Source organism: Oryzias latipes, chromosome 12 (genome assembly GCF_053564925.1).
Source record: "Oryzias latipes strain Hd-rR chromosome 12, Olatipes_Hd-rR_3.1".
NCBI classification, from domain to species: domain Eukaryota; kingdom Metazoa; phylum Chordata; class Actinopteri; order Beloniformes; family Adrianichthyidae; genus Oryzias; species Oryzias latipes.
Window position 1 is genome coordinate 24,107,786 of NC_136248.1, and position 27,245 is coordinate 24,135,030.

The 27,245-nt window shown below is 38.3% G+C and overlaps 2 protein-coding genes across 2 annotated transcripts; one reads left to right on the plus strand and one right to left on the minus strand.

Annotated features, from left to right (window-relative positions):
• The first annotated feature begins 25 nt into the window (after positions 1-25).
• Positions 26-14,751, plus strand: dhx29 (DEAH (Asp-Glu-Ala-His) box polypeptide 29). The gene is made up of 28 exons (XM_004074575.5): positions 26-320; positions 436-503; positions 611-724; positions 801-930; positions 1,003-1,142; positions 1,230-1,370; positions 2,696-2,822; positions 3,367-3,525; positions 3,688-3,856; positions 3,980-4,100; positions 4,184-4,570; positions 4,644-4,910; positions 5,003-5,146; positions 5,223-5,399; positions 6,093-6,236; positions 7,233-7,377; positions 7,488-7,608; positions 7,710-7,794; positions 8,253-8,341; positions 9,604-9,732; positions 10,226-10,301; positions 10,385-10,609; positions 10,681-10,817; positions 11,787-11,877; positions 11,956-12,249; positions 12,999-13,130; positions 13,443-13,539; positions 14,463-14,751. The coding sequence occupies exons 1-28, from the start codon at positions 152-154 to the stop codon at positions 14,522-14,524; spliced, it is 4,140 nt and encodes a 1,379-aa protein (XP_004074623.1). The 5' UTR covers positions 26-151; the 3' UTR covers positions 14,525-14,751.
• Positions 14,752-15,443: 692 nt separating this feature from the next.
• On the minus strand, positions 15,444-26,401 carry pstpip2 (proline-serine-threonine phosphatase interacting protein 2). Its single transcript, XM_004074698.5, has 14 exons — positions 26,242-26,401; positions 25,610-25,710; positions 24,023-24,097; positions 22,664-22,698; positions 22,477-22,583; positions 22,332-22,394; positions 19,745-19,843; positions 19,378-19,423; positions 18,379-18,458; positions 18,189-18,287; positions 17,459-17,555; positions 17,252-17,336; positions 17,100-17,134; positions 15,444-16,323 (listed from the first exon to the last, which is right to left on the minus strand). Exons 1-14 carry the CDS (start codon positions 26,272-26,274, stop codon positions 16,268-16,270), a joined length of 1,011 nt encoding a protein of 336 aa, XP_004074746.1. The 5' UTR covers positions 26,275-26,401; the 3' UTR covers positions 15,444-16,267.
• Between the last annotated feature and the right edge of the window lie 844 nt (positions 26,402-27,245).

Here is a 27,245-nt window from a genome sequence, read left to right on the forward strand (position 1 = left end):
TCGTCAGTTCCGCTACGGAAGCCGCGCAGCACCACATCTAACAGGCAAAAAATACGTTTCAACTTTTTTTTAACCCCACGTCTATCTTAGCCTTTCTTGTGTCTAGAAGGGACACTTCCACGTAAGTGAATGAGGTGTGGGGATTTATCGGATGGGTGGGAAAAAAAAGAAGTCGTCGGCTCAAGCCCCGGCGGTGGCACTGGCGGCAGGAGAACGTCGGAACGGAGCCGCTGCAGCGGGTACCGGCTCGGGAGAGGAGCCAACGAGGCAAACGGCCACTAACAAAACGCAAAAACCATCAAAGGAGAACAAGTCTAAAGGTGGCTGTTTCTGGAAACCGATTAATTAAAGTGAAATTGCATTTAGTACACAAAAAAGTCATAAATACCTGCTACTGCGTGTGACACTGCTCTAATTAATTGTGCTCCATAACAGCTCCAAAGACCTACAGTTTAACCAACACTGCCCAGGTGGAGAAAGTGTCAGAAAAGTCAGTTCTTAAAGTAGGTCTACTATGTGTTTATTTGTTTTTATATTTGCTGAAATCGTAGTTCATAACACAGGAAGATACAACCTAATAACAATATTGATTTTTAATCTGTTAATCCAGGTTTACATTAAAGCTGATCTGGAAAAGAAGATCATTAAGTTGATCAATGACTTCAGACAGGAGAATGCAGATAAAGGGCCCATATCTGGCAGACTTACAACCAAAAAACTGCTGGTAAAAATTCAGATTTGATGGTAGACTTGAAAAGTCATATTTTGTCATTGTTTCTCAAGCTGTCGTGTGCTTGCAGGACTTGTACACGGCTCTCCAGAAGTTCAACTTCAAGAGAGAACACATCGAAGAGGCAATGAAGAGTAGTGTCCTGTATGGAGGCGATCTACACTCTGCCCTTGACTGGCTCTGTCTCAACCTTAAAGATGGTAACTGTAGTGTCAGAGGTCACCACAGAGTCAAAGTTTTAAAAAAAAGATTGATTGACTTTTTGTCTCCAGAGGAGTTACCTGATGGTTTCAGCCAGCAGCTGCAGGAGGAGAGCCTAAAGAATCGGCCTAAATTCCAGCCTGCCCTTCAGGAGAAACCTGCTGTCCAAAGCCCCAAAGCGTCCAGTAACACTCACAAAGACTCTCATAAGGTTTTCTCTTTAATACGCTTGTATAGATGGGTTTCCCATGAAGGGTATTTTTGATGGACTGTAGGACTTGTTTGTTGTATTTGCCAGGCCACAGAAAAGGATGAAGCTGCAACTGTAAAAGATTGGATCTTAAGGTATGCAGAGCAAAGTAGTGAGGATGAAGAGGAGGAGGAGGAAGAAGGAGCAAAGAAGACCTTTAATCCTGAACTTGAACAAAAGTTTGATCCTGTGAGTAAAGTGGAAGTATGCGCCTATAATTTTTATCAACAAAAAACAACAACAACATTTTAATAGAAATTTGTCAACAGTTAACTGTCATTTAGGTTTCAAAAGAGAAACATGTCTGTAATTAATTAATCTACTGTCAACATTCATTACATAATGTTCCAGGTGCTTTTAATAATTCAATTTACAGATTTTAATGAGGCTTAATGTTCAAGCTTGGAAAAAAAAATTTTTATTGCAATATTTCTTTTGGACTTATTTTACACGTAAAAAAAGATTCTTGCATAACAAGGTTAATCAAAACAGGAAATAAAATGATTTGACGGTGTGTGATAGACTGGACACACCAATAGAATTTTACAGAAAGTAAGAAAAAAAAAGTTTAAATTGAAACCAAACAGAAGAATATCTAAAAGTCAACATTTTAATCATCAAGATCAAAATAAGCAATTATTTGCTCCTGAGATTTTTCAAACACATATATATGTATTTAATAGATATTAATAGAAAAATTGTTTACTAAGCTTAACTTCCGGATTGATGATACTTCACACATAATTATGCATTGTTCAACAATTCTGACTAATGCATTATATACGAATCTAAACCTCATACCCGGAGATCAACATTTTAAAGACTTGTTTACTAAGTGCTGTTGAGTTTGTCAAAAAATTTAATTCATTCAAACAATTCTCTGCCACAGTACTGGAAAGAAAATTGGACCTGTATTTTGTAAGTAATAGGAAGATTAAATATTTAGGCTTATCTGGTATTATAGGAGTGAACTTGTTTTTTCTTAATGAAATAACATTGGAAATTGAGTGGAAGTTTACCACGAGTTACACTGTTTTTGATACTTTTTATGCTTATATCATAAATGTTTAAACTTTGTAATTCAAAGAAATTAATTGAATTTTTTTTTTACATAAAAAAAATACAAACTTAGGGATATATAAGCTTTAAGGGATTTATTTTAATACATCTTATTATAGTTTTATTTTCAACAAAAATCTCATGTAATAAAACAATTGTTTTCCTTTTGTGCTTCATCATATTCAGCCTTCTTGGGTTGATCACATATTCCTTTCAATTGAAAACAAACAATCTTGGTGAAGAAAATATATTATAAAAAAAGACAAAAAAAAAAGGAAATATCAGAAAAAATGTGTCTCTTATTCTGTTTTTATTAATCTTTTTATTTATTAAAGTTCCTGCCTGGTAAAAAACTAAAAATTGCAAAGTTGTTATAGTTTGTGCATACCAGAAAAGTCTTTAAATACTTAGGATTTATGTTTTTAATCGGTATCGTATTATCTCTTGTTATACAGAATGACAGGTATTTGATCCTTACTGCACAGCTGTATGACGCTAAAGAAATGGCAACAGCTGCTAAGAGCAAAGTGGACAAAATGGGTCAGAGAATGGCACAGGACAGAATACGCATCATTCAACAAGGTGTGTTACTCATTCGCCAAAACCCTTTTATCTCCCCAACTTACTCAAAAAGCAGAAACGTGTCATGACCAAATGTTAAAGAAAGATTTAGGACTTTGTCTTGAGTTCACCATTTCTGTTAAAACGTAGCCTCCCAATTTTAGCATGGATTGCCTTCCTTCACTCCTTTCTCTCACAAACTGTCTTCTCTGTCGTAAGTGTTGACCTTGTGACATTCTGGCTTCTTTAAAACACATTTTTGCTTCATCATCTGGACAAAAACAAGCGGTAAGAGATGAACTTTCTCCCTGATCTGATGATTTTTTTAACCCATCGTGACGACCAGCATATATATCGCTTTCCTTTGCCGCTGCAGTCGAGACCGGAGGTTGGAGCGGCGCGTTGACATGTTACCGTAGTGGGGTTTCTTAAGTTCTACAAAGATGGGGTGGACTTGATGTGATGATCTATACTTTTCAGAAAGACCACGAATCTTCCTTTGTCTACCGGCAGGATGGTCAATGTTTGTGTACAAGCTGTCATTTGTAAATATTTTCTTTTGTAGAAATGAAGCAATTGGAGTCCCATCCTATGTTCAACCCAGCCATAAAAGTGGTAGAAGCTCCTCAAAACGAGAAAAAGAAAGCTCCAGTCATTGAGGAGAAAGAAGATCTCAGCTTCGGTTTGTTTGAGCAAGCAGAGAAAGACCCCCCTGCAGAGAAAGGTACATCAGAATAACTCTTACTTCCGTCATTTTATGGAACTGCTGCTCTGGTAGATGCCATGAAGGAACTTCAACTGGTCTTGGAGGAGTCATTCTGGTGGTAAATGTTCTGGAAAAATCTTGAGGCAGATGCCCAATGTGTTTTCTGTTTCGTCTCTGCAGTTGTGAAAAAGAACGAACCAAAAGACATCCGAAACTTTGACTACACAGCTCGCAGCTGGACGGGGAAGTCTCCCAAACAGTTCCTCATCGACTGGGTGCGAAAGAACCTTCCTAAAAGTCCACCGCCAGCTTTTCACAAAGTTCCTGCTGGTAGATACTGGAGATCCAGGTAGGAATGTGTTTTCATTTCCCTCACATGTTTAAAGTAATCTTTGACTAGCCCAATGGAGTCATGTAAGCCATCTTTTGATGGTTAATTCTGGAAATAAAATGTCGCTTTTTGTTTCGTAAGGGTGCGTGTCCAGAGAGCAGAAGATGTACTGGAAGTTTGTCCAACTATCTTGACTGAGGACAGCATGCAGGCTCAGCATCTGGCTGCCACTTTGGCGCTCTACAATCTGGTGAAAGGACAAGTAGGTGTTCTCAAAGTCCCATTTGACCAGCCTGAGTGTTTTGTGCCCGTGCTGACCTCTCTGCCCGCCTCTCTTCTGTCCAGTCGGTGCACCAGCTCCTCCCTCCCACCTACAGGGACGTCTGGCTGGAGTGGAAAGACAGCGAGCAGCAACAGCAGCAGGAGAGCCGCATTGCCGCCAACAAACCCCGGGACCAGTTCATCTCCCGGCTCCTGGCCAGACTTAAACAGGAGCAGCAGAACCAGAGCCGAGGGCAGCAGGCTGCATCCCGAGCACAGAGCGGAGAACGGGAAGAGGAGCCTGAGGAATCCTGGGAGAACCTGGATAGTCTTGATATTGGAGATGGAAGTGGGGACGTTGAAGACAAGAATAAGAAAAGTCCAGGGACAAGGGGAGGAGAAGCAGGCCTTCATGCAGCCAGAGAGCTCCTCTTGGGCCTGAGGAAGTCTCCCCTGGCGTCCAAACTGCAGGTAAATCCATGTAAACTTCCACCATGCGAGTGGAATAAGGTCGCGTCATTCAACACATGTCAAAACTTCAAAGGCAGAGCGAGAGCAACTTCCAGTTTTTCAACACCGACATCAAATCCTGGAGGCCTTGCAGCGCCATCCGGTGGTGGTGGTGGCAGGTGAGACAGGCAGCGGAAAGAGCACACAGATCCCTCAGTTCCTCCTGGGGGAGCTGCTGACCGGAGGAAAAACTGCTCAGCCCTGCAACATCGTGGTGACTCAGCCTCGCAGGATCTCAGCCATGAGTTTGGCCTGCAGAGTGTCCCAGGAGCTGGGCTGTGAAGATGGCCCGGGATCTAAGGTAAGGTCTCAGACGAGTCCAGACTTGTGGGCTTTCATTGTTGGACACATATGTAACGACTCTCCGATCTTTATTTCCAATGCTGAATCCAGTCGTCGCTGTGCGGATACCAGATCCGGATGGAGAATCAGTCAGGAGACTGGACCCGCCTGCTGTATTGCACGACTGGAGTTCTGCTCAGGAAGCTCCAGCATGACCGACAGCTCAGCTCCCTGACCCACATCATTGTGGATGAGGTACCAGCAGCTCCTTGTTTTACACACAAAACTGCATTTTTGCTCTGTTTTGTTCACCTCACATCCATCCCTTTAGGTCCATGAGCGTAGCGTCCAGTCAGACTTCCTGCTGACCATCCTGAAAGATGTTGTGATGAGGAGATCTGACCTGCACCTGATCCTCATGAGCGCTACGGTGGACTGCCACAAGTTCTCCAGCTACTTTAACCGCTGTCCAGTGATCAACATTCCAGGCAGGACTTTCCCGGTGGAGGTGAGCGTTTATGGTTGTTCGAAACAGAAGTCAACCTGTACTCCAAGGATAAGCAGAGATGACTGTAAGTCATGTGTTTTGATTACTACCAGGAAACCTTGGCTGTAATGTTTTTGTTGCCAGTCGGGGCAGCAATCCACCAACCTGGTGGTGGTCACAGGAAGTAAGGGATGCAGTTTAGCTGAAGGCGTCAAGCTTGGTTGGAGGGATTATGGAAGCAGCTGATGGGTATCAGCAGTCCAAGTATTTGCAGAGGCAAACAAGCTGAGTCTTAAAGGAGTTCAAGGATTCTGTGGAGAAGGACTCTCATTCAGTCTCAAAGAAATTCTAATAAACAATTTAATGTCTCAGGAGAGCAGTTCTCCCCCAAAACTGTCTATATAGTGCAGCTGACGACCCTGAAATAACAGAAAAGTGGAAAGAATACTTCCTGCAGAGATCTGAGTTTACTCTGCATGGTGACTGGATGCTCCTTTGGAGATAGGGTGAGGAGCTCAGTCACCCAGGAGGCGCTCAGAGTAGAGCTGCTGATCTCAGCTAGCCTGGAAGCACCTTGGGGTTGCAGAATTAGAGGAAGTTCAGAGAAAGGTCATGGTATATTTGCTTAGGCTTCTGCCATAGCAACCCCGCCACAGATAAGCAGGAGAAGGTGGAAGGATGGATGTTTTAAAGCTGCCGTGGTTTTGTTTACAGGTATATCACTTGGAGGACATCGTGGAGCAGACAGGATACGTGCTGGAGAAAGACTCGGAATACAGCCAGAGAATCCTGGAAGAAGAAGAAGCAGTGGTCTCGGTCGCTGTCAGTCAGAAAGGTGGCAAGACATTGCAACACCAGGTAAATCTATGAACTTCAACATGCTTTTAAAATCTTCAGTATCATCAGTAATGTTGTTTGACCGCAGTCCTGATCACGTTTGTTTAAAAACAGTGGTTTGGGAAATCAGATCTGTGTCAATGAGATCCAGAAAAATAACAAATGAAAGCTGCGAGCAGCAGTGTTGTATGGCCCGCAGGCACTCCCTGTGCTCGCCGCCCCCTTTGACCCACCCCCACTGGCTGAGCGGCGACTACGTGCCCCTCATTTTCCCCTCATGTTCCCCTGCTGCCCCACTATTCGTTTATCTTGAGCCAATGATTCATGCATACATTTTTGCTTTATTCCGGTAAAAAATGTGGAAATAACAGATGAAGTTTTGGTAGCTTGCCACGCTAACGCCATTCAAACCAACCTTTTTTTTCCCATTCACTTTGCCCAAAATTGATTTTTATCAGGTTGGTGTATGCAGATATGTGAGTTTTTGAGTATGCGAAGGGGCGAAATTTTTACTCAAACACGCAATAAGACAGAATAGTTCTGAAAACATTAAATATGGTCCTTGCAGTCCGAAACTGCCACATAAGCTCAGCTGAGGCATAGAATGAAGGAATATATGGCACGGGAAAGACATCATCCTAATTACCCGGTAAAATATGTGCAATTGTACAGATTTATAGTTTATTTTCTTTTCAAAATGTATTTTTGTTAACAGCTCTGCTTTTTTCAGCTCACACATGACCTTTCTCTGTTATGGTCATGGTGGTAGCTTACTTTGAATTTCCTGACTATTTGTTAGCGGTTTTTACAGAATTTTTTTCAGGTGACGGGGCCTTTAGAGCCTTGTTTCCCATTGGCTAAGGAGTTTCTGAGGAACCTGGATGCGAATCTTGACCTTACCGGCACAAATCAGGCTCAAGACACAACTATCCCTAAGGGGGATCATTCCCATTGTTTTGGGTCTACACTGCTGTAGCCTCAGTCCTTTTGCTTACTCTGGTCTCCTGTTTGTTTCAGGAGGTGATTCTTAGAGACTCCCCCACTGGGTGGGAACTTGGTCGAGACCTCGACCACTTCAGCAGCAGGACTCGGCAGGTGCTTCAGTACATGAACCCCAATAAAATCAACATGGACTTGCTTGTTGAGCTTTTGGACTACCTAGGTACAGCAGTACATGTAACCTCTCAGGCAGAGCAAACTACGTTATTTTTCGTGTTTAGGTTTCACCTACGACTAAACTTTGGTGGATTTCTTTTTGTTTGTCCTTACTAGATAAATCTCCACAGTTTGCAGATGTGGATGGAGCCATTCTGGTCTTTCTCCCTGGACTAGCTCACATCCAGCAGCTGTACGACCTACTCTCCTCTAACAAGAGGTTCCGGGAAAAAAGCAGGTGATTTAAGAAACTTGATCAAATCTGGTTTGAAACCAATCTTTGTGGAAGTGAAAGGACATTCCCCATTTGCTCTCAGTCAGTTTTATCCATCCTTATAGGTACAGGATTGTTGCCCTCCATTCGACTCTGTCTTCAAAGGACCAGGCTGCTGCCTTCACAGTGCCCCCTGCTGGAGTTAGAAAGGTATGAGAGCTAAGCTGGCTCTGACAGTGCCGTGTCTGGAACTTTCAATCAGAAAGTGAAAAGTAATTATTTTTAATAAAAATCTTTTTAATCCACATTTAACCAAGCTCCACCTTTTTATTCAAGACGTTGAAGCCAATCAAGAATATGTTGCAGTTCCTCCAATGACCACTAGAGGCTGGTTTTAAAATGAGTCAATTTCTAATTGAATTTAGCAGCAAAAACATATATTCAGCTAGGTCAAGTTTTTATTCCTTTTTTCTATTCATAGTGAAATATTTTTGGATAATTGTTGAGGGGAGCACAGTAAATTCCAGTCTTTTTGACACTTCTTTTTTGCCATTCAGAATCCTTTGGAGGATGTTGGAGAGTATTGGTCCACTTCAACTAACTTCATGATGTTTGTTTATCTTCCGTGGACTAAAGGAAAAAGTCTTTTTTTTTTTTGCCTCTTTCAGATTGTGCTGTCGACCAACATTGCTGAGACAGGCGTGACCATCCCTGACGTTGTGTTTGTTATTGACACTGGAAAGACCAAAGAAAACAAGTAAGAATTCATTAAGTGTTTTTCCAATCCCATCCAAAAATCTTGACTTTTTTGGGGGAGCTCAAGTTATGTTAGCTTCTATGCTATCTGGGGCGAGTTTCTAATGACAGAAAAGAACTACAAGATGAGCCAGACTAAGAACCGATCAAGCAACCCTTATGAGAACTCTTCAAAACTCAATCCCTTACTCATTTGGACTGATGTAACCAGACTCCACCCAGGAGCCGGGTGTGTGGTTGGTGCTCGCAGAACTGTTAGACGTTTTAGTAGAGATGGATGTCTGTCAGGTCTAGCAATCATCAAACTAAGAACCTGGATAAATAGATGAATGGATGGACTTTTAGAAGGTCTTTGATTTTGTTATACAGGTTTATAGGAGCAGCCCTCACTCAGAAATCTCACTAGTTAGGAAAAATGACAAAGTCGCAGGTTCTGTATGTCAATGAAACAATTCTAAAGATCTAAAAAATTCAGAATGTGACTTTTTAAAATCCGTTTACAAACATAATGAGAACATTTAGAAGTTTTAGGTCTTCTCTGGAAGCCCACTCCAATTATTCTGACTTCAATCTTTATTTGTTCAGCAAAAATTGTAAAGTGTGTCCAAGTGTTAACATGTTTTACGAATAAACCCTAAGTTTACCGTATTTTCCGGACTATAAGTCGCACCGGAGTATAAGTCGCACCTGCCCAAAATTGCATTATAAAGTAGAAAAAAACACAGATAAGTCGCACTGGACTATAAGTCGCATTTTAACTTTCACAACCTCATATGACACAATCATAGCAGACTGTTTATCTAATAATTTCACAGTAATTTTTTCTCAAACTTATTTATTTATTCTTTTCATGAAGCATCATTGGCCAACTAATACTCTGTTTTCATCCTGTATTTGTAGAAACTGTTTTCACTTTTATTGCATTTCTGAATCTATGAAATCATTGGAAAATAGAATATTATGTTGTTAGCTTTCAAGATCTTACTGTAAAAAAAAGTTTGCTGATTCTCTGAGTCACTTAACAGACTCTTAACACTTAACATACCTCATACATCAAATTGACCCAGGAACATCATCTCTGTTCCTCACAAATGAACATAACAGGAGGGTTAACAATGTATTTATTTCAATTTATTTCTAATATAAGTCGCTGCGGAGTATAAGTCGCACCCCTTGCCAAACTATGAAAAAAAGGGTGACTTATAGTCCGGAAAATACGGTATTTTATTTTATTTAAGAAATTGCTTTTTTGGTATTGTTCAGGTACCACGAGAGCAGCCAGATGAGTTCCCTGGTGGAGACGTTTGTCTCCAAAGCCAGCGCCCTCCAGAGGCAGGGGAGAGCAGGACGCGTCAGAAGTGGCTTCTGCTTCAGGCTTTACCCCAAATACAGGTATGGACCCCGACAGTCCTGGGCTCTCTTGTGGAAACTCTTTTGTTTCTTAACCCTTGTGCTATCCAAGGGACGTTAAGTTGGGAGTAGGGTCATCTAGACCCCACAAGACAGTGTGCTGAACCTTTTTTTTTTTCAATGATTCTTGATCTTCACTGGTGTCCATGGATTACATGAAATCTTTCCACCTTTATCCACCTTTGTCATGGTAGGGAGAACACATCAATGTAAGGGTGGGGTCATAAGGTAGCACAAGGGTTAAAAACCGTTTTCTGTTTTCCAATCAAATTTTATTTCTTAAAATGTACTCTTTTTTTTGGCAAAATAAAAAATGTTTTAATGATGTACACATTATATGGAATATTGCATTCTCAAAACGTTTTATTGAAAGATTTACATGTGTTGCTGTGGGAAAATACAGTCGCACCTGATCAGAATACGTTTATTAAGAGACACGCTCTTTTTATTGCTCTCCAATTTGTTCTGTTATCAGGTTTGATGCTTTTATGGATTACTCCATTCCAGAAATCCTCCGGGTCCCACTGGAAGAACTCTGTCTTCACATCATGGTAAATAAAAACAAAATCTACATCACTTTTAAAATTGAAAAATGAAAAAAACTTCAATCAATCTCCCATTCTATTCCTTGTAGAAATGCCAGTATGGATCCCCAGAGGACTTCCTGAGCCGGGCTCTGGATCCTCCTCAGCCTCAGTCTGTCAGTAACGCAGTCAACCTCCTCAGAAAGATCGGTGCTTGCCACCCCAACGATCACACCCTTACCCCTCTGGGGCATCACTTGGCAAGCCTTCCTGTCAATGTAAAGATCGGGAAGATGCTCATCTATGGAGCCATCCTCGGCTGCCTGGAGCCCATCGTATGTCCTGCCACAGTCCTCATTATTTGTTTAATCTTTATTTAATGTAATAACCAAAGGTTTTGTTCCAGGCAACTATCGCAGCAGCCATGACGGAGAAGTCTCCTTTCTCTACACCCATGAATAGAAAGGAGGAAGCTAACCTGGCGAAAGCCGCTCTGGCAGTAGCCAACTCTGATCACCTCACAATATACAATGCATATTTAGGGTACGCTCAAATCTTTTTATTTTTCATTTGCAAATTTCAACCCATCTAATTGTTTCTTTTTTTCTTCACTTTGTATTTAATGACGTTGCCCAAATTGATGCAACAGCCACACTTTCACCCTCATGGATGTGCATTGAGCTTCTATTGATTTGATTTCTGTCAGAATAACACAGACAAATTGTTTCTCCTTTTTCAATATATTTCCTTTTTCAGTACTTCCCTAGAATGCCTCCTCACCTTTTGGTAATTTCAGATTATAGTGTGAGGTAAATGAGTGAAACCAAAACAATTATTTGGAATTAATGTCTTTAAACTGCAATATAAATGTATTTTTATTTCTCTTTCTTCCATAAAGCCTCTGCATACATCTGATCTAAGTAAAAAAAAAAGATTTTAGTTTGAATTTTGATATAAGACAATTAAAGCCTCTTGGCTATAATTGCTGGCTGCATTTAGAAAAATCTATTTAGTGAAAAGTTCAGTGTTTTTTTGGTGTTTTATTTATTCTATTTATTTAGTCTTTATTCTAATTTTATAAGACCATCTGTTAATTTTGCAAATAAAAATGTTTACATTAAAAATTATATCAAACTGTTGTCAAATGGCTCACATAAAGCAGTGCAGGAAGGAGGTAATATTTCATTTTCTTGTCAAATCTGTCATCAGTGTCAAACAAAGAGTCTTTTCTGACTAAACTTTGCAATTTAATCTTTAAAATGTTATTTTTTTCATTTATTTTGGGGTATGATTATCAAAAAAGTTTCTGTTTTTTTGTTGTTGCTTTGCATAGAATAAAGAAAAAAATGCCACTTATAATCAAGGCAGTTACTATGACAGCAGATGCAAACATTAGCTGGATATTGTGAAAGAAATGCATACTTTTGGGTAAATTATATTCTTCTTTCTTTGATTGATAAATGTCAATATTGATGGTTACTTTCTCCTTCATGTTGTTTCTACCTGTTTTAGGTGGAAAACTGTTCAGACTGAAGGCCTAAAAGCAGAGATGTCTTACTGCAGGAAACACTTCCTTAATCGAACAGCTTTAATAACAATGGAGGTAAAGCGAATGATTTCTCTCATTTTCTCTCATAATTTTTGCTTAAATTAAAATCCCTTTTATCTACTTCTCTTACAGGATGTGAAGCATGATCTGACAAAGATGATGGAGCAAGTTGGGTTTTGGTCATCCCGGCCGTCTCGCGTCAAGCAGCAGGCAGCCTCCCTTTCGAAGCAGCAGATCTCTGTTCTGAACGCAGCGCTGACGGCAGGGCTGTATGACAGCGTGGCCCCCATTCTCTGCACGCCCTCCGTGGATGTGCTGGAACAGATCGCCTGCACGGTGGAGACGCCTCAGGGCAAAGCTCAGGTCCACCCTTCATCTGTCAACCGCAGCTTGCAGACGCACGGCTGGCTGCTTTACCAGGAGAAGGTACCACTCAATCTAGGCTTTCGTATTTTAAATCCCAATTTGAAAAAGTATTTAAAATGGGTACAGAAGCATTTGATTTACACAGAAATTTTTGTTTCAGTCTGGGAGAAAGCCAAAACAAAAACCAAAAAGTCAGATCTACACATTTTTTAAAATTATTAGATGTTTTGATTATACTTGTAAAAAATAACCCAATTAAGAAACTTTTGATCTCATATATACATAACAAACACTAAATGATTTTCCTGAAAGAAGCCCATACCATAATAGTGTCCCCTGTAGCAGGAAGCTCTTTGCAGTAACAGCTGCGTGTCTGCTGTTTTGGGGGGCAGCACCCTGAAATTATTTTTCAGGGAGGCGAAAACCTGGAACGTCACTTTACTTACCGACCACTAGGTGGGGTCGATAACAAGACAGTTAGTCTATGTTCAGGCAACTTTTTATCCATTAGATCAGATTTAAAACCAGTGATTATTGTAATGGATAAACTTTATAAACCCCCTTAATACGTTTTGTCATTTTTTTAATCTAGGGATGTGGCCTTGTTTGGTTGATGTGTAAAGCAATTGATCCTCAGTATTTGAGCAGGAATGCTGGGAATGTTTTAGTAACTTTCAGGAATGTTTGACTTCCCTATTTACCCATTTTCTGAGGGCTTTGCTTTGATATTCTGACAATATTTTTATTTTTGGAACAGCGTAGACACTGAAAACTGAGACTTTATGAAGCTGATGAACTCTCCTCCACAGGTGAAATACGGTAAGATCTATCTGCGAGACACCACTTTGATCTCTCCTTTCCCCATGCTGCTGTTTGGAGGCGACATCGACATTCAGCACAGAGAGAAGCTCATCACTTTAGATGGATGGATCAACTTCCAGGTCAGAGCTCAAAGGGGCACCTTTAAAAAAGCAAAACAAAGCAAGATGGTGGAGGGGAAACTCTATCCGTTCTGTTCAAGCTGTTCAAGCTGATGCTTGTGGTTTTTTAGGTCAGTTAAACGTTAACATGCATCAAAAACAAAACTGAACCACATTAAAGAGGAGGATAGACTATAGTTCTTACATCATCTATTGGCTGGTTACTTTTTTCATCTCAAGTTTCTCATCTGATCTGAAACACGCTCACAGGAAGCTCATTGATCTGTTTTCACATTATGTTTTTTTTTTAAACATTTGGATATTTGCTTTTAGGCTCCGGTACGGATTGGAGTGATCTTCAAACATCTGAGGAAACTGATGGACTCTCTGCTTGAAAAGAAGCTGGAGAACCCCAGAATGAACCTTGAAGGTAAAATCAATGATTATTTTTATCTTCGGTAGCTCAAACACTAATATTCAGGAATTTTTGCTCTAAATCTTTGGTGATTACTATAAAATAGTTGCCATAAGCAACATGCTAAATTGTCCAGATTCTCATTTTACCTTCAAAAATGGTTCAACCTAAAGAAAAACATTTTTTTAGATTTTTTAATTCCAGAATACATTGCTTATGCTACTAATGGCTGTAAAACTAAATATTTATTTTAATAAAAGTTAAAAAACATTTTTGGCACAAAATGTGACCACAGAATGCGTCTGACACAAATTAATTTTTTTCCTTTAACTTTGCTGCCCATTTTAATATTTTAAAGAATAAAATCAATGCTAAATCCCTCTAATACCTTTTATCTATTGTAATAATGTTGAGTATTACTGCAGTATTTCTATCTATAAAGAGGTATTTAAATTACAATTTTTTTATTATTTTTAATGTAAATTAAAAATTGTATTTCTAATGTTGCCGTTTAATTTTTGGCTCAAAAGTGTCCTGAAGGTGTCAAATGTATCAGTGGAGTAATATTAATGGGATTTCAAATATTTTTAAAAAGTGAAGAATTATTTTATAAAATAGAATAAAAGGTCAAATATTCTTTTGACCATTATTAAGAAGTCGTCATTTTTCTTGGCTGTGGAAATATGGCTACTCACCACATTTGTCAAACACTTCTAAAAAGAACAAAGACCAATCTTAAAGTAATCCTACTGACCTCAAAAGTTCTCCATGTTCTCTACGAACAAACAAAAAAGCAGTTTGAGCTATTTTATCAAAAACCAAAGTTTGTATCTACTCTTCCAACTGTTCTTTCTATAACATGTTTGTTTACGATAAAATAAAAAAAGATGAATTAAACGTTGTGGGTTAAGTCCTATTCATCTATGTGTCTGTTGAAGGTGACCCAACCATCCAGCTGATTCTGGATCTGATTCGGTCCGAACACACGGCAGAACGCTGAATCAGCGCTGGAATGAAGATCCAGCATTTCCCCGTTTATCAGGCTGTGCTTCCATGATGTGAAGACTTTCTGATGAACTTCCAGATGAGCTTCACCAATTAACTACAGCAAAGGAATGAACACCAGGAACACTTTCCTCTCCTCATGGAATATATGACATAAAGACTCTTTAAAACAGAATCATGATTTGTGCCAAATGTGGTTAAAATACAAATCTTTTTGTTTTATTCGCTAGTTGTGTCATTAATTACAATTAACTTTTATCATCAGGTTTTTTTTAAAACCCTGTCAACTGCATAATTCACTCACTGCTTAGTGCCCTATAAAGGATCTTTATCATTTTGTTGGGGTGTCCGGATCTACAATTCCAAAATCCAGTGCCCTGGAAACTGGAAACAGTGCCCTGGAAACCCATAAGTGTCTGTGAAAAACCAGGATGCATCGATGGTCACTAGATTGCCTGAATATAGACCACATTTGAATGATTTGTCATTTGGGAAAAATAATGTGTTTTCATTTTTTTCTTATAAATCATCAATTTTGCATGATCAGAACACATAAACGGTCTTGCTAAAATCTTCCTATTTATTAGGTTTTTGCTTCAGGAAGCATGTTCGGACACAGCCAAACTCGCTCTGGGAGTTCCCAGCAAATGTTCATGGATGCTTTTGACTGGAAGCTTTCCACATCATTACAGTATGGAAAATGTAGTTCTAAAATGTAAAAAAAATAAAATAAAACCCTATCATCTTACGTTATAAACAAATAAAAGAACGAGTTAGTTTTCCATTAGAGGGAAGCAGTTTGATATTTAAAATCCAGAGGGAAGAACTTTGCTGGGATTTTTTATTTTTAATGCAGTTAGAAGATAGTTTTTCATGTGATGCAATCAGAGGCAGAAGAATTGCGAAAGCATGAGTGTAGAGCACTTTTCATTTATTGATTCATCTGACAACTCACAATAATAAAGAGGGAAGACCGTATGATGGCTTAAATTGAACATTAAACAGGAACTGGACTTTTATCCTAACAATGACCTTTGGAGGTTAACAAAGGTTATATGAAATGACTCAAATTAGCAGCTGTTAAAGGAAATAACCTGTTTATTTTTGCGGTCACAGTCTTTGCTGCTTTTGGTGTCTTTTCAACTATTTCTAATCACAAAGCAGAAAAACAGTGATCTTAACTTAACACATGGCTTTAAATAACAGAAGTGATCATCTAAAGCTCTAAACGGTGCATGATCATATCAGCCAGCGCATGAGCAACAATGTCAAAATGTTGAAGTGAAGACTGAACAACAAGGAACAGGACTTTGACTGGACGGCAGTGAAAAGAAAAGGGGTTGAAAGCATTTCCTGTCACGTGACCGCTTTTCACACGATAAAGGAAATGAAAACAAGGAATAAAATGTCAGGCCTTTAAGATTCTGAACCAAGTTAGCAGAATAAAATACATGAGTATAGGTGAAGAAGGCTGCTATGTGGAAATAAAGAAAGCGCTATGTGCATACAGCTATATTTACAAAAGTGTATTTTTATCAAAATAGGACTAAACTCTTTGAAATGCCTCTTAAACCTTTAATTTTTTTTATTTCTGTTGTACAATGGAAAAAAAAATATTTTATTTTCAGTCTAAGCAGATCTTTGACGCTATTTTAACACCTCTCATGAGTGTATTTTCATAAAACCATAAAAGGGGAAGTTAAGAGACATGAGAGATATTTACTAGCATAGCCGAGAGTTAGTACTGGATCACACTGTAGCCTGCATCTGCATCCAATGAGAGCTGTGCGCCATCTGCAAAAAAAACAAAACAAAAAAACATTTTGGGGTTAAAATGAAAAGTATAAAGTTATCCTTTAGCCATAGGCTTTATATACCATTTGTTTTAAATATACATGGCTGTATTTCCCCCTAAAGGCCAAAGGGTACCCTACTTTTACTAGGAAAAACACAGAAAATCAAAAGGTTACGTTTCAAAATGCAATTATCAATTTAACGTTTTTCTTTTTTATGATTGCTTCAGCATGATAAATGACACAAAAACACAAAATCAAGTTTACACTAACAAAGAAATACAAAAAATCTAATTAAGGAATAAAATAAGTTTGTTAAAAGGTTTTAATGCACTTATCAGAAGAGCCCTTTTAAAATCCATGAACATTTTAACAGACAATACTGGCAGATAGTAGGGATGCAACAATTCACTTTCCCCATGATGTGGTTCAAATCTTGATTTTTGGGAAAACCATTTTTTCCCGCTTTGTTTTCTTCATTACAAAACAACAACAAAACTAAAATTTTGGGTAAACATTTTTTTTAATCTGCAAATAAGAAATTAACAATGACGAAAATCCTGTTGTAATGTTATGAAACTTTAAATACTAGATCTTAAATGTAGCACAAGTAGGGATGCAGCGATTTATTTTCCCCACGATTTTAACAAAACTAAATTAGATAATATTTCTGATGTTCTGCTTTTAAAAGAGAACATACAAATGTAGGTCATGAGGCTTATATGGATTAGTGATTTGCCTTTAAGAGAGTTTACTTATTAAAGAAAAAAGACATACCCCGATTGTTAGTTGGGTCAGGTAATGGCCCCCTCCTGCAAATTTGAACAACAAAACAAAAAAATAAATGAGCAATATATGGTCAGTATTTATTCATAGAGGGAGGAGAAATCAGGAGGCTGAGATGGAAAACTTCTCTGGGATTTCTTTACCTGATGGGAAATAGAGGCAGACGGGAGGATGGAGCTTCAGTTGGAGACCTCTGCCCACTGTAGAAGTTCTCATACAACACAGTAGCTGTTCAGGAAGAAGACGGGTGACGTTTCAAATACTGGCAGCAGAACTTTGATAAGAACTTCCTTCCACATATCGAGCCAGGCCTGGTTAACCATTAACAAAAGATTTATGCTGCATCATACCTGGAGGTTTCTCTCCTGTCCGCCTGAGGTTTATAAAGTGTTCAACGTCTTCCTGGATGTCACACTGTTCCAGTGACTTCCTCACTTCCTCATACAGCTGCACACACATTGACACGGAGGGAGTGAAAAAACAGGTCAAGGGCCAATTATTGATGAGCTTGTTTGAGCAAATCCTTTAGTTCTATTTGAGTTTCTGTTTTCCAAGTTTCCAATTTGAGTTTCTGTTTTCCAAGTTTCCAATTTGAGTTTCTGTTTTCCAAGTTTCCAATTTGAGTTTCTGTTCTCCAGGTTCTTCTGTTAAAATTGCCTAACAGTCACAGAGTAACACCCATCTAGACATTATTCAAGCTTCATTTAGAGATGTCTGACTCGTAAGCTTCTCACTGCTGTGTGGTCAGAACATTACGTTAAGCTTTGTCTGCTCTTGACCAACGAAAAACTGTTTTTGTCTTCACAGCAAAACAGGGAAGTTTGAAGTGAAACAAACTAAAATTAGTAGGGACTACTTTCAGATTTATGAAAGTTCTTCTTTTATTTTAAATCTTTTTAAATAGGGGATGGTGCACATCAAAGTCAAGGTTGTTGTGGTTCGTCAACAAACTTCCTGCTGATAGTTGCTCTTTTATTCTTTTATATCTTCCAAATCATTATCAGACAATTTGCAAACGTGTTTCATGTGATATAGATAGAGGGGACGTAAAACCTCCATGCCAATTCTGAGAAAGGTTACCTCATCGGTGGTGACGCATTGCTGGGAAAGCTGGTTGAGATGAGTCCAAATCGTGTTCCTCAGAACGTTAATGCGCTCAATTGACAGTTTTTCAAAAACCTGTGTGTAAAACAAATCAGAGCAAATGTTGCTCGATTATTTGTTGTTTTTTTTGTAGTGCTGTAATTCCAAGAGTCCTGTGCGGTCTCACCTCACAGGACTTGACATGCTCCTTCAGCCACTCTTCTCTTAGTTTTCCCATTGTTGTGACATTCTGTTGATATGTCTTATCTGCCAGTAGAGAAAAAGAAAAATGGGGAAATGTATAAATACTCAGATTTAGTTTGAAAAAAAAAACACAAAAAAAATGCTCCCAGTGGTCTTTTAATGATGATTATGACATTTATTGGCAAAATCAAAACCTTTTCTAGGACATAGTTTCTGCAGAGAGACAGTATTTCATTAGAAATTCACCTCTATGTTATAGGCGGGACTGTTGAGCAACCCCGCCCCCTTCACCTTTCATTGCTAAGAGCCCTTTGCTTATGCGCTTACAGCCTGATAACATTATGAGTGCAACAAATATAGCAAAAGGAAACAGTTTAGAGCCACATACAAGCTCAGGCGAGGGAAACTTGGACATTTATGGATCTAGTTGTCTACAAGTTGATGCATCAAAATGCAGCAGTATTTTGGCATTTTTTTCCTCCTGAGACCTGGTCTGCACTTATGGAGATTTTAAAAAATGCATCACAAGGTCTAAGAAGGCTAAAAGTCAAGTGTGAATAGGTCAGAAACAAATGTATTTTATAGCGCTTTCCTCTCTTGCACATTAAGAGGTATTTGGGAGTTCAAACTGAAGCCAAAATACTTTTTTTCAAACTATTCAGAGTTTTAAAAAATAGATAATAAACTGTATTATCTTAAGAAGTTTTGAATCTCCCATTTTGCACAGTGCTAAAAGGTCTCTAGCCCATCTTAGGACTAGGAAACCCTTACAATATATTCAAATTTTTACAAATTTTATCAGTTTAAGGTCTGCAATATCAAGATGGAAAAAGAAATGCTCCATATTTTCTGTAACCATAAAGCTGAACAGTTTCTTTTGTATCCATATGTACCTCTTACATTTATTGAATACTCTTTCAGTTTCCTATTTGCTTGTTTGGTATTTTCCTCAACGGAAATTTGTTGTTGTTGGTTGACTTACCAGCCTCCTCTGCATACTGTTTCGCCTGCTGTGCCTTTGAGTAAAGCTAAAAAACAAAACAAAAAGATTGGTCTGCTGTTGCATACACGAACAAGAAATTACACACAACCTGTTTTCTTATCAAAGCCGGTGTGTCAGCTTTCTAGCCTTAGCTTGTGAATAAATCAAATGCCTGCCATGTCTTGTGAAAATGCCATGAAATCAACAAACAAACACACAACGTAAAACCAAATGTGTGTTTTTATGATATTTTATGTGATTTAATCCTTGAATAGCAGTTTTTTTAAATGTATTCCATCACATTAAGATAGAAATGGTGCAGAAAAGGTGTAAAAAGTGTGAGAGAGATGTGGATATGCCTCTGTACCTTCTCCATGTGCTTTGTGTTGTTAGTGTTGGTGTTCCGGTTAACATTCTGATCAGCTTCTTCTTTGTCTCGACACTTCTGCTCATAGGTTTTCTTGGACTGGGGATGGAGCACCAGAATTAGCATATTTGAGTCACAGCTGCATTTTTTAGCACAGATACGCCCAAGCTGACACCATTGCCTAACGTCATAAGGTTAGTTAACCAAGAACTTGGTGTACATGCAGTCCATTCAACAATGTTTTTTTTTTTTTTTTGGGGGGGGGGGGGGGGGGTTACAATTTTAGAAACATAAAGAAAAAAAACCTTTTTGCCCCAAATTTCCTAATCAGAATTTTAAAAAGTTACAAAGGTAAAATAATTCCTTTTTCTTTCATTACGAATAACCTCAATTAAAATAATTCCTAATCAATTCACAAATAACGCAACATTTTCTCATAAACATGAAGAGCAGCATGATTTTAAAAGATAAAAAAGGAAGCAAAATGATTCTACTTTCTTGATTGATCCTTGTGTAACTTTTCCTTTTGCATTTTTTTAAAGTTTTCAACTTTTTTAAAAATGGTTTAAACAATCTAGAAAATCTTCACAGAACTAATCCAAGTAGTTGCTGTAAAATGTTATTTTCTTGTTTCTCCATCTGATGGAAAAAATTATTTTCTTCTTGATGGTTTGCAAATGTGACATCAGGTTCTTAAAGACCCACTTCGATGAAAACTGTGTTTTTGACATGTTCTTCCTCATGATAGAGGTTATCTATAAAGAAAATTAAGCTTAAAATTGCATTTCTGAGAATTTCTTTGTTCAAATTGTTGTGAATCAGGAGGAGAAGAAGTGACTCTTAGAACCATCAAGGAGATTCAACTGATTGTGGTGACTTTTCAGAGAACAAGTTAGAAGTGCAACTGAAATCTTTCTACACCTAATGGTCTAATCCCTCATTGTTCTAGAGGACTTCCTGTGATTTAATCTTTGCCACACAATGCAGCACTCTTGTGGTATGGGAAGCAAAGCAGTACCACAACACCAGGCTTTTGTTTTCAGCACCAGCTTTGGTCTTCCTGCACAAAAATCATTAAGCTGTTCAATTCTCTCCAGTTCTGTTTTATTACCTGGCATAACAAACTTTTAACCACTCATATTATTTTGGTTCTTCTTGAGCAAGATTGAGAAAATACAGCCATTGTTTTCATGGTGCCTCAAATACAACGCTGGGGAACATTCAGTGTTCCTCGCTCATTCATTTTTTCATTCATTCATCTTCTTCCGTTTATCCCTTTGGAGGTCATGGGGCTGCTGGAGCCTATCCCGGCCACTTATGGGCGAAGGCAGGGGACACCCTGGACAGGTCGCCAGTCTGTCGCAGGGTCACACACATCACACACCCATGCACACTCACATTCACACCTATGGACAATTTGGAGTGACCAATTAACCTATGAAGCATGTTTTTGGACGGTGGGAGGAACCCGGAGTCTCTGGAGAAAACCCATGCATGCACGGGGAGAACATGCAAACTCCACTCAGAAAGGTCCCCCAGCCAGGACTTGAACCAGGCGGGCTGGTCAAAGTACTTCAGAAACTGCTGATCTACTTGGATTTTCACCCACAACCAACTCTAAGGTTGACAGAGAATAGTCTGAAAAAGAGAAAATGTCCAGTGAGCTGCAGTTTTGTGGGCAGAAATACCCTGTTGATGCCAGCGGTCTGAGGAGAATGGGTAGACTGGTTCCAGCTGATAGAAAGGCAACAGTAACTCAAAGAACCGCTGGTTACAACCGAGGTGTGGAGAAGAGCATCTCTGAACACACAACATATCCAACCTTGAGGCAGATGGGCTACAGCAGCAGAACGCCACAACGGGTGAAGCTCCTGTTAGCTAAGAACAGGAAACTGAGGCTACAATTCACAGGTTCACCAAAATTGAAGAATACAAGATTGGAAAAATGTTTCCTGGTCTGACGAGTCTCTATTTCTGTTGCCACATTTGGATGGTAGGGTCAGAATTTGGCGTCAACAACATGAAAGCATAGATCCAACTTGCCTTGTATCAACGGTTCAGGCTGGTGGTGTCATGGTGTGGGGATTATTTTCTTGGCCCACTTTGTGCCCTCTAGTACCAATTGAGCATAGTTACAACGCCACAGCCTACCTGAGTATTGTTGCAGACCATGTCCATCCCTTTATGACCACAATGTACCACCTTCTAATTGCTACTTCCAGTAGGATAAGGCGCCCAGCCATAAAGCTGGAATCATCTCAGATTGGTTTCTTAAACATAACAATGAGTTCACTGGACTCAAATGATCTCCACAGTCACCAGATCTCAACCCAACAGATCACCTTTGGGATGTGGTGGAACGGGAGATCATGGATGTGCAGCCGACAAATCTTCAACAACTGCGTGATGCTATCATGTCAATATGGACCAAACTCTGAGGAATGTTTCCAGTTTCCTTGTTGAATTTATGCCACCAAGAAATTAAGCAGTTCTGAAGGCAAAATGGGTCCAACCTGGTATTACCAAGGTCTACCTGATAAAGTGGCCAGTGAGTGTATATAAAACTACAGTGTCCTTTTGTACTTACATCCATTGTTTTTTTGAACTGTGAGGATTTCTGCTTGTGAAGAGCGTCCATGCACTGTTCAACCTAAAAAGACGACTCATGAGTTAACATCTTTTCCTGTCAACATGTTCTGTTGCCGCTCTTGTCAGTTGATAAAAAGACAAACCTTTTTCCTAGCTTCTTTCTGCTTTTCCCTAAATTCTTCCAGCTTCTTGGCTTCTTCTTTCATGCTTTGAGCAAGTTGCAAGTGTGAAAGACTCACTTGCTCAGTCTCTGCAGGGGTGAAGGTGAAGTTTATTTGGATACACTTTCAAACACAATCTAAAATATCATTTATGCCAGCAAAAACTCACGTAGTTTGAAGATGTCCAGGGATCTCTTTAAAGTGCTTCAAACACAAAGGGCACAGCACATTAAAAGCAGATCAAAGGATCACCCAAAGCTTTCATGTCATGTAAAGGTTTTCAGGCTAAATTTGTTTATTTTCTATAATGTGGAAGTTCTATGCAGTGGCTACAAACAATGGGTGCACTTTAAATCACATGCTTCAGGTCAGTGCCTGAAATTAGAGGGCTGATGGAAAGTAAGAAGAAGTTTGATATGGTGCAGGTGTCACGCACTGAGTTTGTAGTTCCATAATTTCTGAGAGAAAAAGTTCAACAGTTTTTACATAGTTGAACCTGTAACCCACGACTACACCATTGACAGAAAATGCACATTTTTTTAAACTTTTGGATAAACTCCACAAAAACATATTGCTGTATAATTTTTATAACCTATGGATGGATGGATGGATGGATGGATGGATGGATGGATGGATGGATGGATGGATGGATGGATGGATGGATGGATGGATGGATGGATGGATGGATGGATGGATGGATGGATGGATGGATGGACGGATGAATAACCTATTTTGATACATTGGGTAATTTGGTACGTTTTTGCTCACAACAATGTTAGATTAAGATGCAAAAATCTGCAAATCAGGAAAAAAGCACCTTTTTTGCCCTGTCTTAAATTTGATGCTACACAGTTTTTTGTGTAACTGTATTATAAAGAAATAATTATCAACAAATTTAGCATTCTTGAAGTTATGCAAGTGGTCATTTAAAAGTTACTCTCTTTATAAAGTTTTGAAAAGTAGCTACATTTTTCCCACCAAAAGGGTTTCTGAAATTTCACAGAAATTCTGAAGTGAGCAGGAAGAGCCCTTCTATAAGTTATATACAGTGAGTTCATAAGGACAGCTTGAATCTTGCTAATGAGATAGTCTCAGAAATGTATCAAATATGATACGAATGGTTACAGGGTTAAAAAACAATGAATAAGAATAGCTTACTGTATACTAGAGTTTATACTGTGTCTTTTGCACTTGTTTTCAATTTTCCGACTAGAAATAATGCCTCTTTTAATATTTACTCGTAACTTCTATTTATTGATCAACATCTGCAGTATGCATCAAGTATGAGTGTCGACAAGAAAAGCCACCCAGAAAGTTAATACCAATGAGTGTCTCTTCTTCCTCAATTACTCTTCCTTCCTCTAAGAAGTTAAAAACCATCAAGAGAAATAAAACTACACCGGTCACGTGACCACAGAGTGAACAAGACACTCTACTTACGGATGAAGCAATCCAACATTTGGTGTTCTACATTACACGAGAGAACAGAGCAGATCAAAAATGACACAGTTGCACATGGGTCGCTTACTTCATCTCGTTGTGTCCACACACCTTCTTGGACAAACCCAGCAGGTCTTTGGCATACTTCTCTTCAATAGAAGCCCTGAAAGAAAAAGCAGCGCTTAAGAAAGGCTATACCCAAAGAAGATACCGGGACGTTGATTTCCATGCACGTCTTGAAGACAAGCAGCACTTTATCAGCATTTGTTTTTCCACATAATGTTTAGTGCAGAGAAGGTACATTTTAGAGGGAAACGGTTAACAAAAAAGTGCTTTTATTTTTAGAAAAGTACTTTTAGTGAGAGAAATAAACCTGTGGAAAAAAACTACTAGCAGCAAATAACAATAAAACGTATGTAAATGCAGCTACATATGATAAATTATAAACGCTTTTGCCTAATTTTCTGTAATATCTAGAGTTAAGCTTGGGAGCTACTAAAAATATTGACTTAAGCTGAATTTGTACTTGTTCAGATTTAGTATACACAAAGTTCATACAAAAAAAAAAGCTCATCAGTAACAAACAGATCACTTAACCAGGAAATAGTTACTCAGTGTAAATAGTTGCTTTAATGATATTTATACATATATGATCACCAACAAAACTTTAATCAATTTTCTAATTTTTTAAACTTTCTTTTTATTAATGTCTTTACTTCAAGCGTGCTTTGTAATTCTCACTTCTTTCGGTTTGGCACACCACGATGGTTTGCAAAAATGTCCTCCCATGTCGCAAAACACCAAGTTTCACTTTTGTTGTGATATATAATATCCTCCTTTTTATTTCAGAGTTTATGACACAGTTATATACTGACACAATTGCCAGATTTACATGTTGCTACCAATTCATAAACAATAAGCCGACATGCACTCAGGTCTTTGTGTGAAAAGTTAATTATTACAAGAGGAAGAAGAAATGCAAAACTCAAAACGTGACAAACTAAGGTTTTACAGTCCATACTTTGTAAAAAAACAAAAGAAAAAGGCTCAAAGAATTGAAATATAGCATCATCTTTAATAGTTTGATTAGTTGCAAAGCTGTTGGCTTAAATTTAGGGAAGAAATTTCTTTTTACTGATATACATTTTTATATTACATAACCTTTTTTCAAAAAACATTTTTAATATGTGACTTAAAATTTTAAATATATTTTAGTTATGCATTTTATTCACGTTAAAAAGCAATTCCCTGCTGTGAGATTAAAAACTTGATTATTTACTTCTCAAACAACAACTTCACATCTCTTCTTCCTTTTATCATCACTTAAACCCCACTTTTCCTGTGTTAGTCTCACATTAAGTTTAGTTTCATTTTACACAGAGCCTAGAGAGTCTAGCAGGGGTGGCTGTGGTGCAGAGGTGGGGTGGTCAACCTCTCATTGTAACATTGCAGGTTCGGTTACCACATTACCTGCCCAAGACACTGAACCCCACATTGCTCCTGGTGGTTCTTATGCAGCAGAGCCACCACCAGTGTGTGAATGTGCATGGGTGAATGGGACTATGAATATAAAATGCTAAAGGCCTTCTAAGAAGGTAAAAAAAAAGCACAATATAAGTTTACGCCATTTACCATTTATAACAATTTCATGCAAGTATTTTAATGTATTCATTACCTTGCTTTCATGAAGTCCTCGACCTCCTTGCATGTCCTTTTGCCTTCGTTTAGATACTGAATTATGGCATCATAGCCGTTGGTGCAGGTCAGATCTAAGTTCTGTCAGCATCAAAACAAATATGTCAATATTATTTCCATCAATATTTATCAGTAAGACACTACAGGGATGCCTCTTCTCTTTTAAACTGGTTAAACCCGTTTGGAAAGCACATGAGATTATTTGACCCAGGTGAAAATTGGTGTTTTTGAACCGTTAATCTCTATAATTTGGGTCATCTGAGGCTAACAGCCTGTAATCATCCTCAACCATAAAGACTTCCCTCATGAAGTTTTTATGCTTTGCTGCCTATTCAGTTTTTTACCATAGTGGGTTTGGAGTTTGAGTCTTTCGTATATGTCTCAGCTGTGTATTTAAATAAATTAGATGCTTTGAAACTGATCATCAGAAATTTAAAGCATGTCCGTTTCAAAACAAAATTTTAAAATATAAAGAATTTCTTGATAAGGAAATACATGATCATTACTGCTTAATTGAATTTCAGCCTTCTGAAGTGCATTTAATTACCCTGTAATTGTAAAAAAAAAAAAAAATTAGCCAAATTTATCTAGAAAGCTACACAAACTACTCACCCAGAAGAAATCTTTGAAATGAAGATTCTTCATGACTGAAATGTACAAGAGGAGCAACGCCGCAGGCTCCGTGAAGCTCTTTGAGTGCGATTTCCTTCCTAGTTAGTGCCGTGAACGAACCATGAAGTCTGAACTGTACAGTCTATTAACTGGCGCATGCGCAGTAACTTTGACAGGGCTGACTGGAACTCCTCCTGACAGCTCTTCATTGCTGGCAGAGCTGCCATCTAGTGGCTGACTGAGATATTTACTGGACCGGTAGAAGAGAGTGTAATGTATTAGATAAAAGTCAGTGTAGAATAAAATAAATGGTAAATATAAAGAGTGAGATGTAAAGTAAAGCAAATGTGTTAAACTTAACACAGTCATAAAAACTAACTAATAAAAAAGAAATAAAATAAAAGTTTTATTAACACTGATACTGGCAGAAAATTCAGCAATAACTAAGGATAAGGGGAAAGTACCAAATGCTGAAACAGCATTCATTTGCAGTTTTAAAAATCTTGAATCATCTAAAACAGGACAAAATAAAGCCTCCAAAACTAGCAGTTGTACATAATACCTATAATCACAACTTCGTCATTTGAATGCCTTTTTTTAAGAACATATAAAGCTTTGTATTTTCAATGGTAATAAACCACATAAAGTTTCTAAAATCATAAATGGGACCAAAATTAAAAATAAAAGTTTCAGGAGGAGACCTTTTTTTAATCAATCCAAAATTAAGAACCTTCAAGGCTTGAAGTGAGTTCATTTAAGGCTTAATACAAAAATACATAAAGGTTAAAAAAGTCTAGTCTTTAGAAAACTTGATAATGTCTGCATATTGAACTTTTATTGAAATAATTGTTTATAGCTAACCTCTACCTTGTTAATCAACATAGAAAAAAAGGGATTTTGTGATGAAATGATAAAAAAACACCTGTAATGATCTTCAGTTCAAATCTTCAATGTTTACACTGTTTTGACCCAAGATTATTCAATAGTGCATTAGTTTGAGATCT

Coding starts and splice junctions, on each gene's coding strand:
- dhx29 (XM_004074575.5), top strand. CDS start 152: ATGGGTGGGAAAAAAAAGAAGTCGTCGGCTCAAGCCCCGGCGGTGGCA. Junction 725..800: donor TTACAACCAAAAAACTGCTG/GTAAAAATTCAG, acceptor GTGTGCTTGCAG/GACTTGTACACGGCTCTCCA. Junction 3,857..3,979: donor GGTAGATACTGGAGATCCAG/GTAGGAATGTGT, acceptor TTGTTTCGTAAG/GGTGCGTGTCCAGAGAGCAG.
- pstpip2 (XM_004074698.5), bottom strand. CDS start 26,274: ATGAAGAATCTTCATTTCAAAGATTTCTTCTGG. Junction 17,337..17,458: donor GACAGGAGAGAAACCTCCAG/GTATGATGCAGC, acceptor CTTCCTGAACAG/CTACTGTGTTGTATGAGAAC. Junction 17,135..17,251: donor CTGCCTCTATTTCCCATCAG/GTAAAGAAATCC, acceptor TCAAATTTGCAG/GAGGGGGCCATTACCTGACC.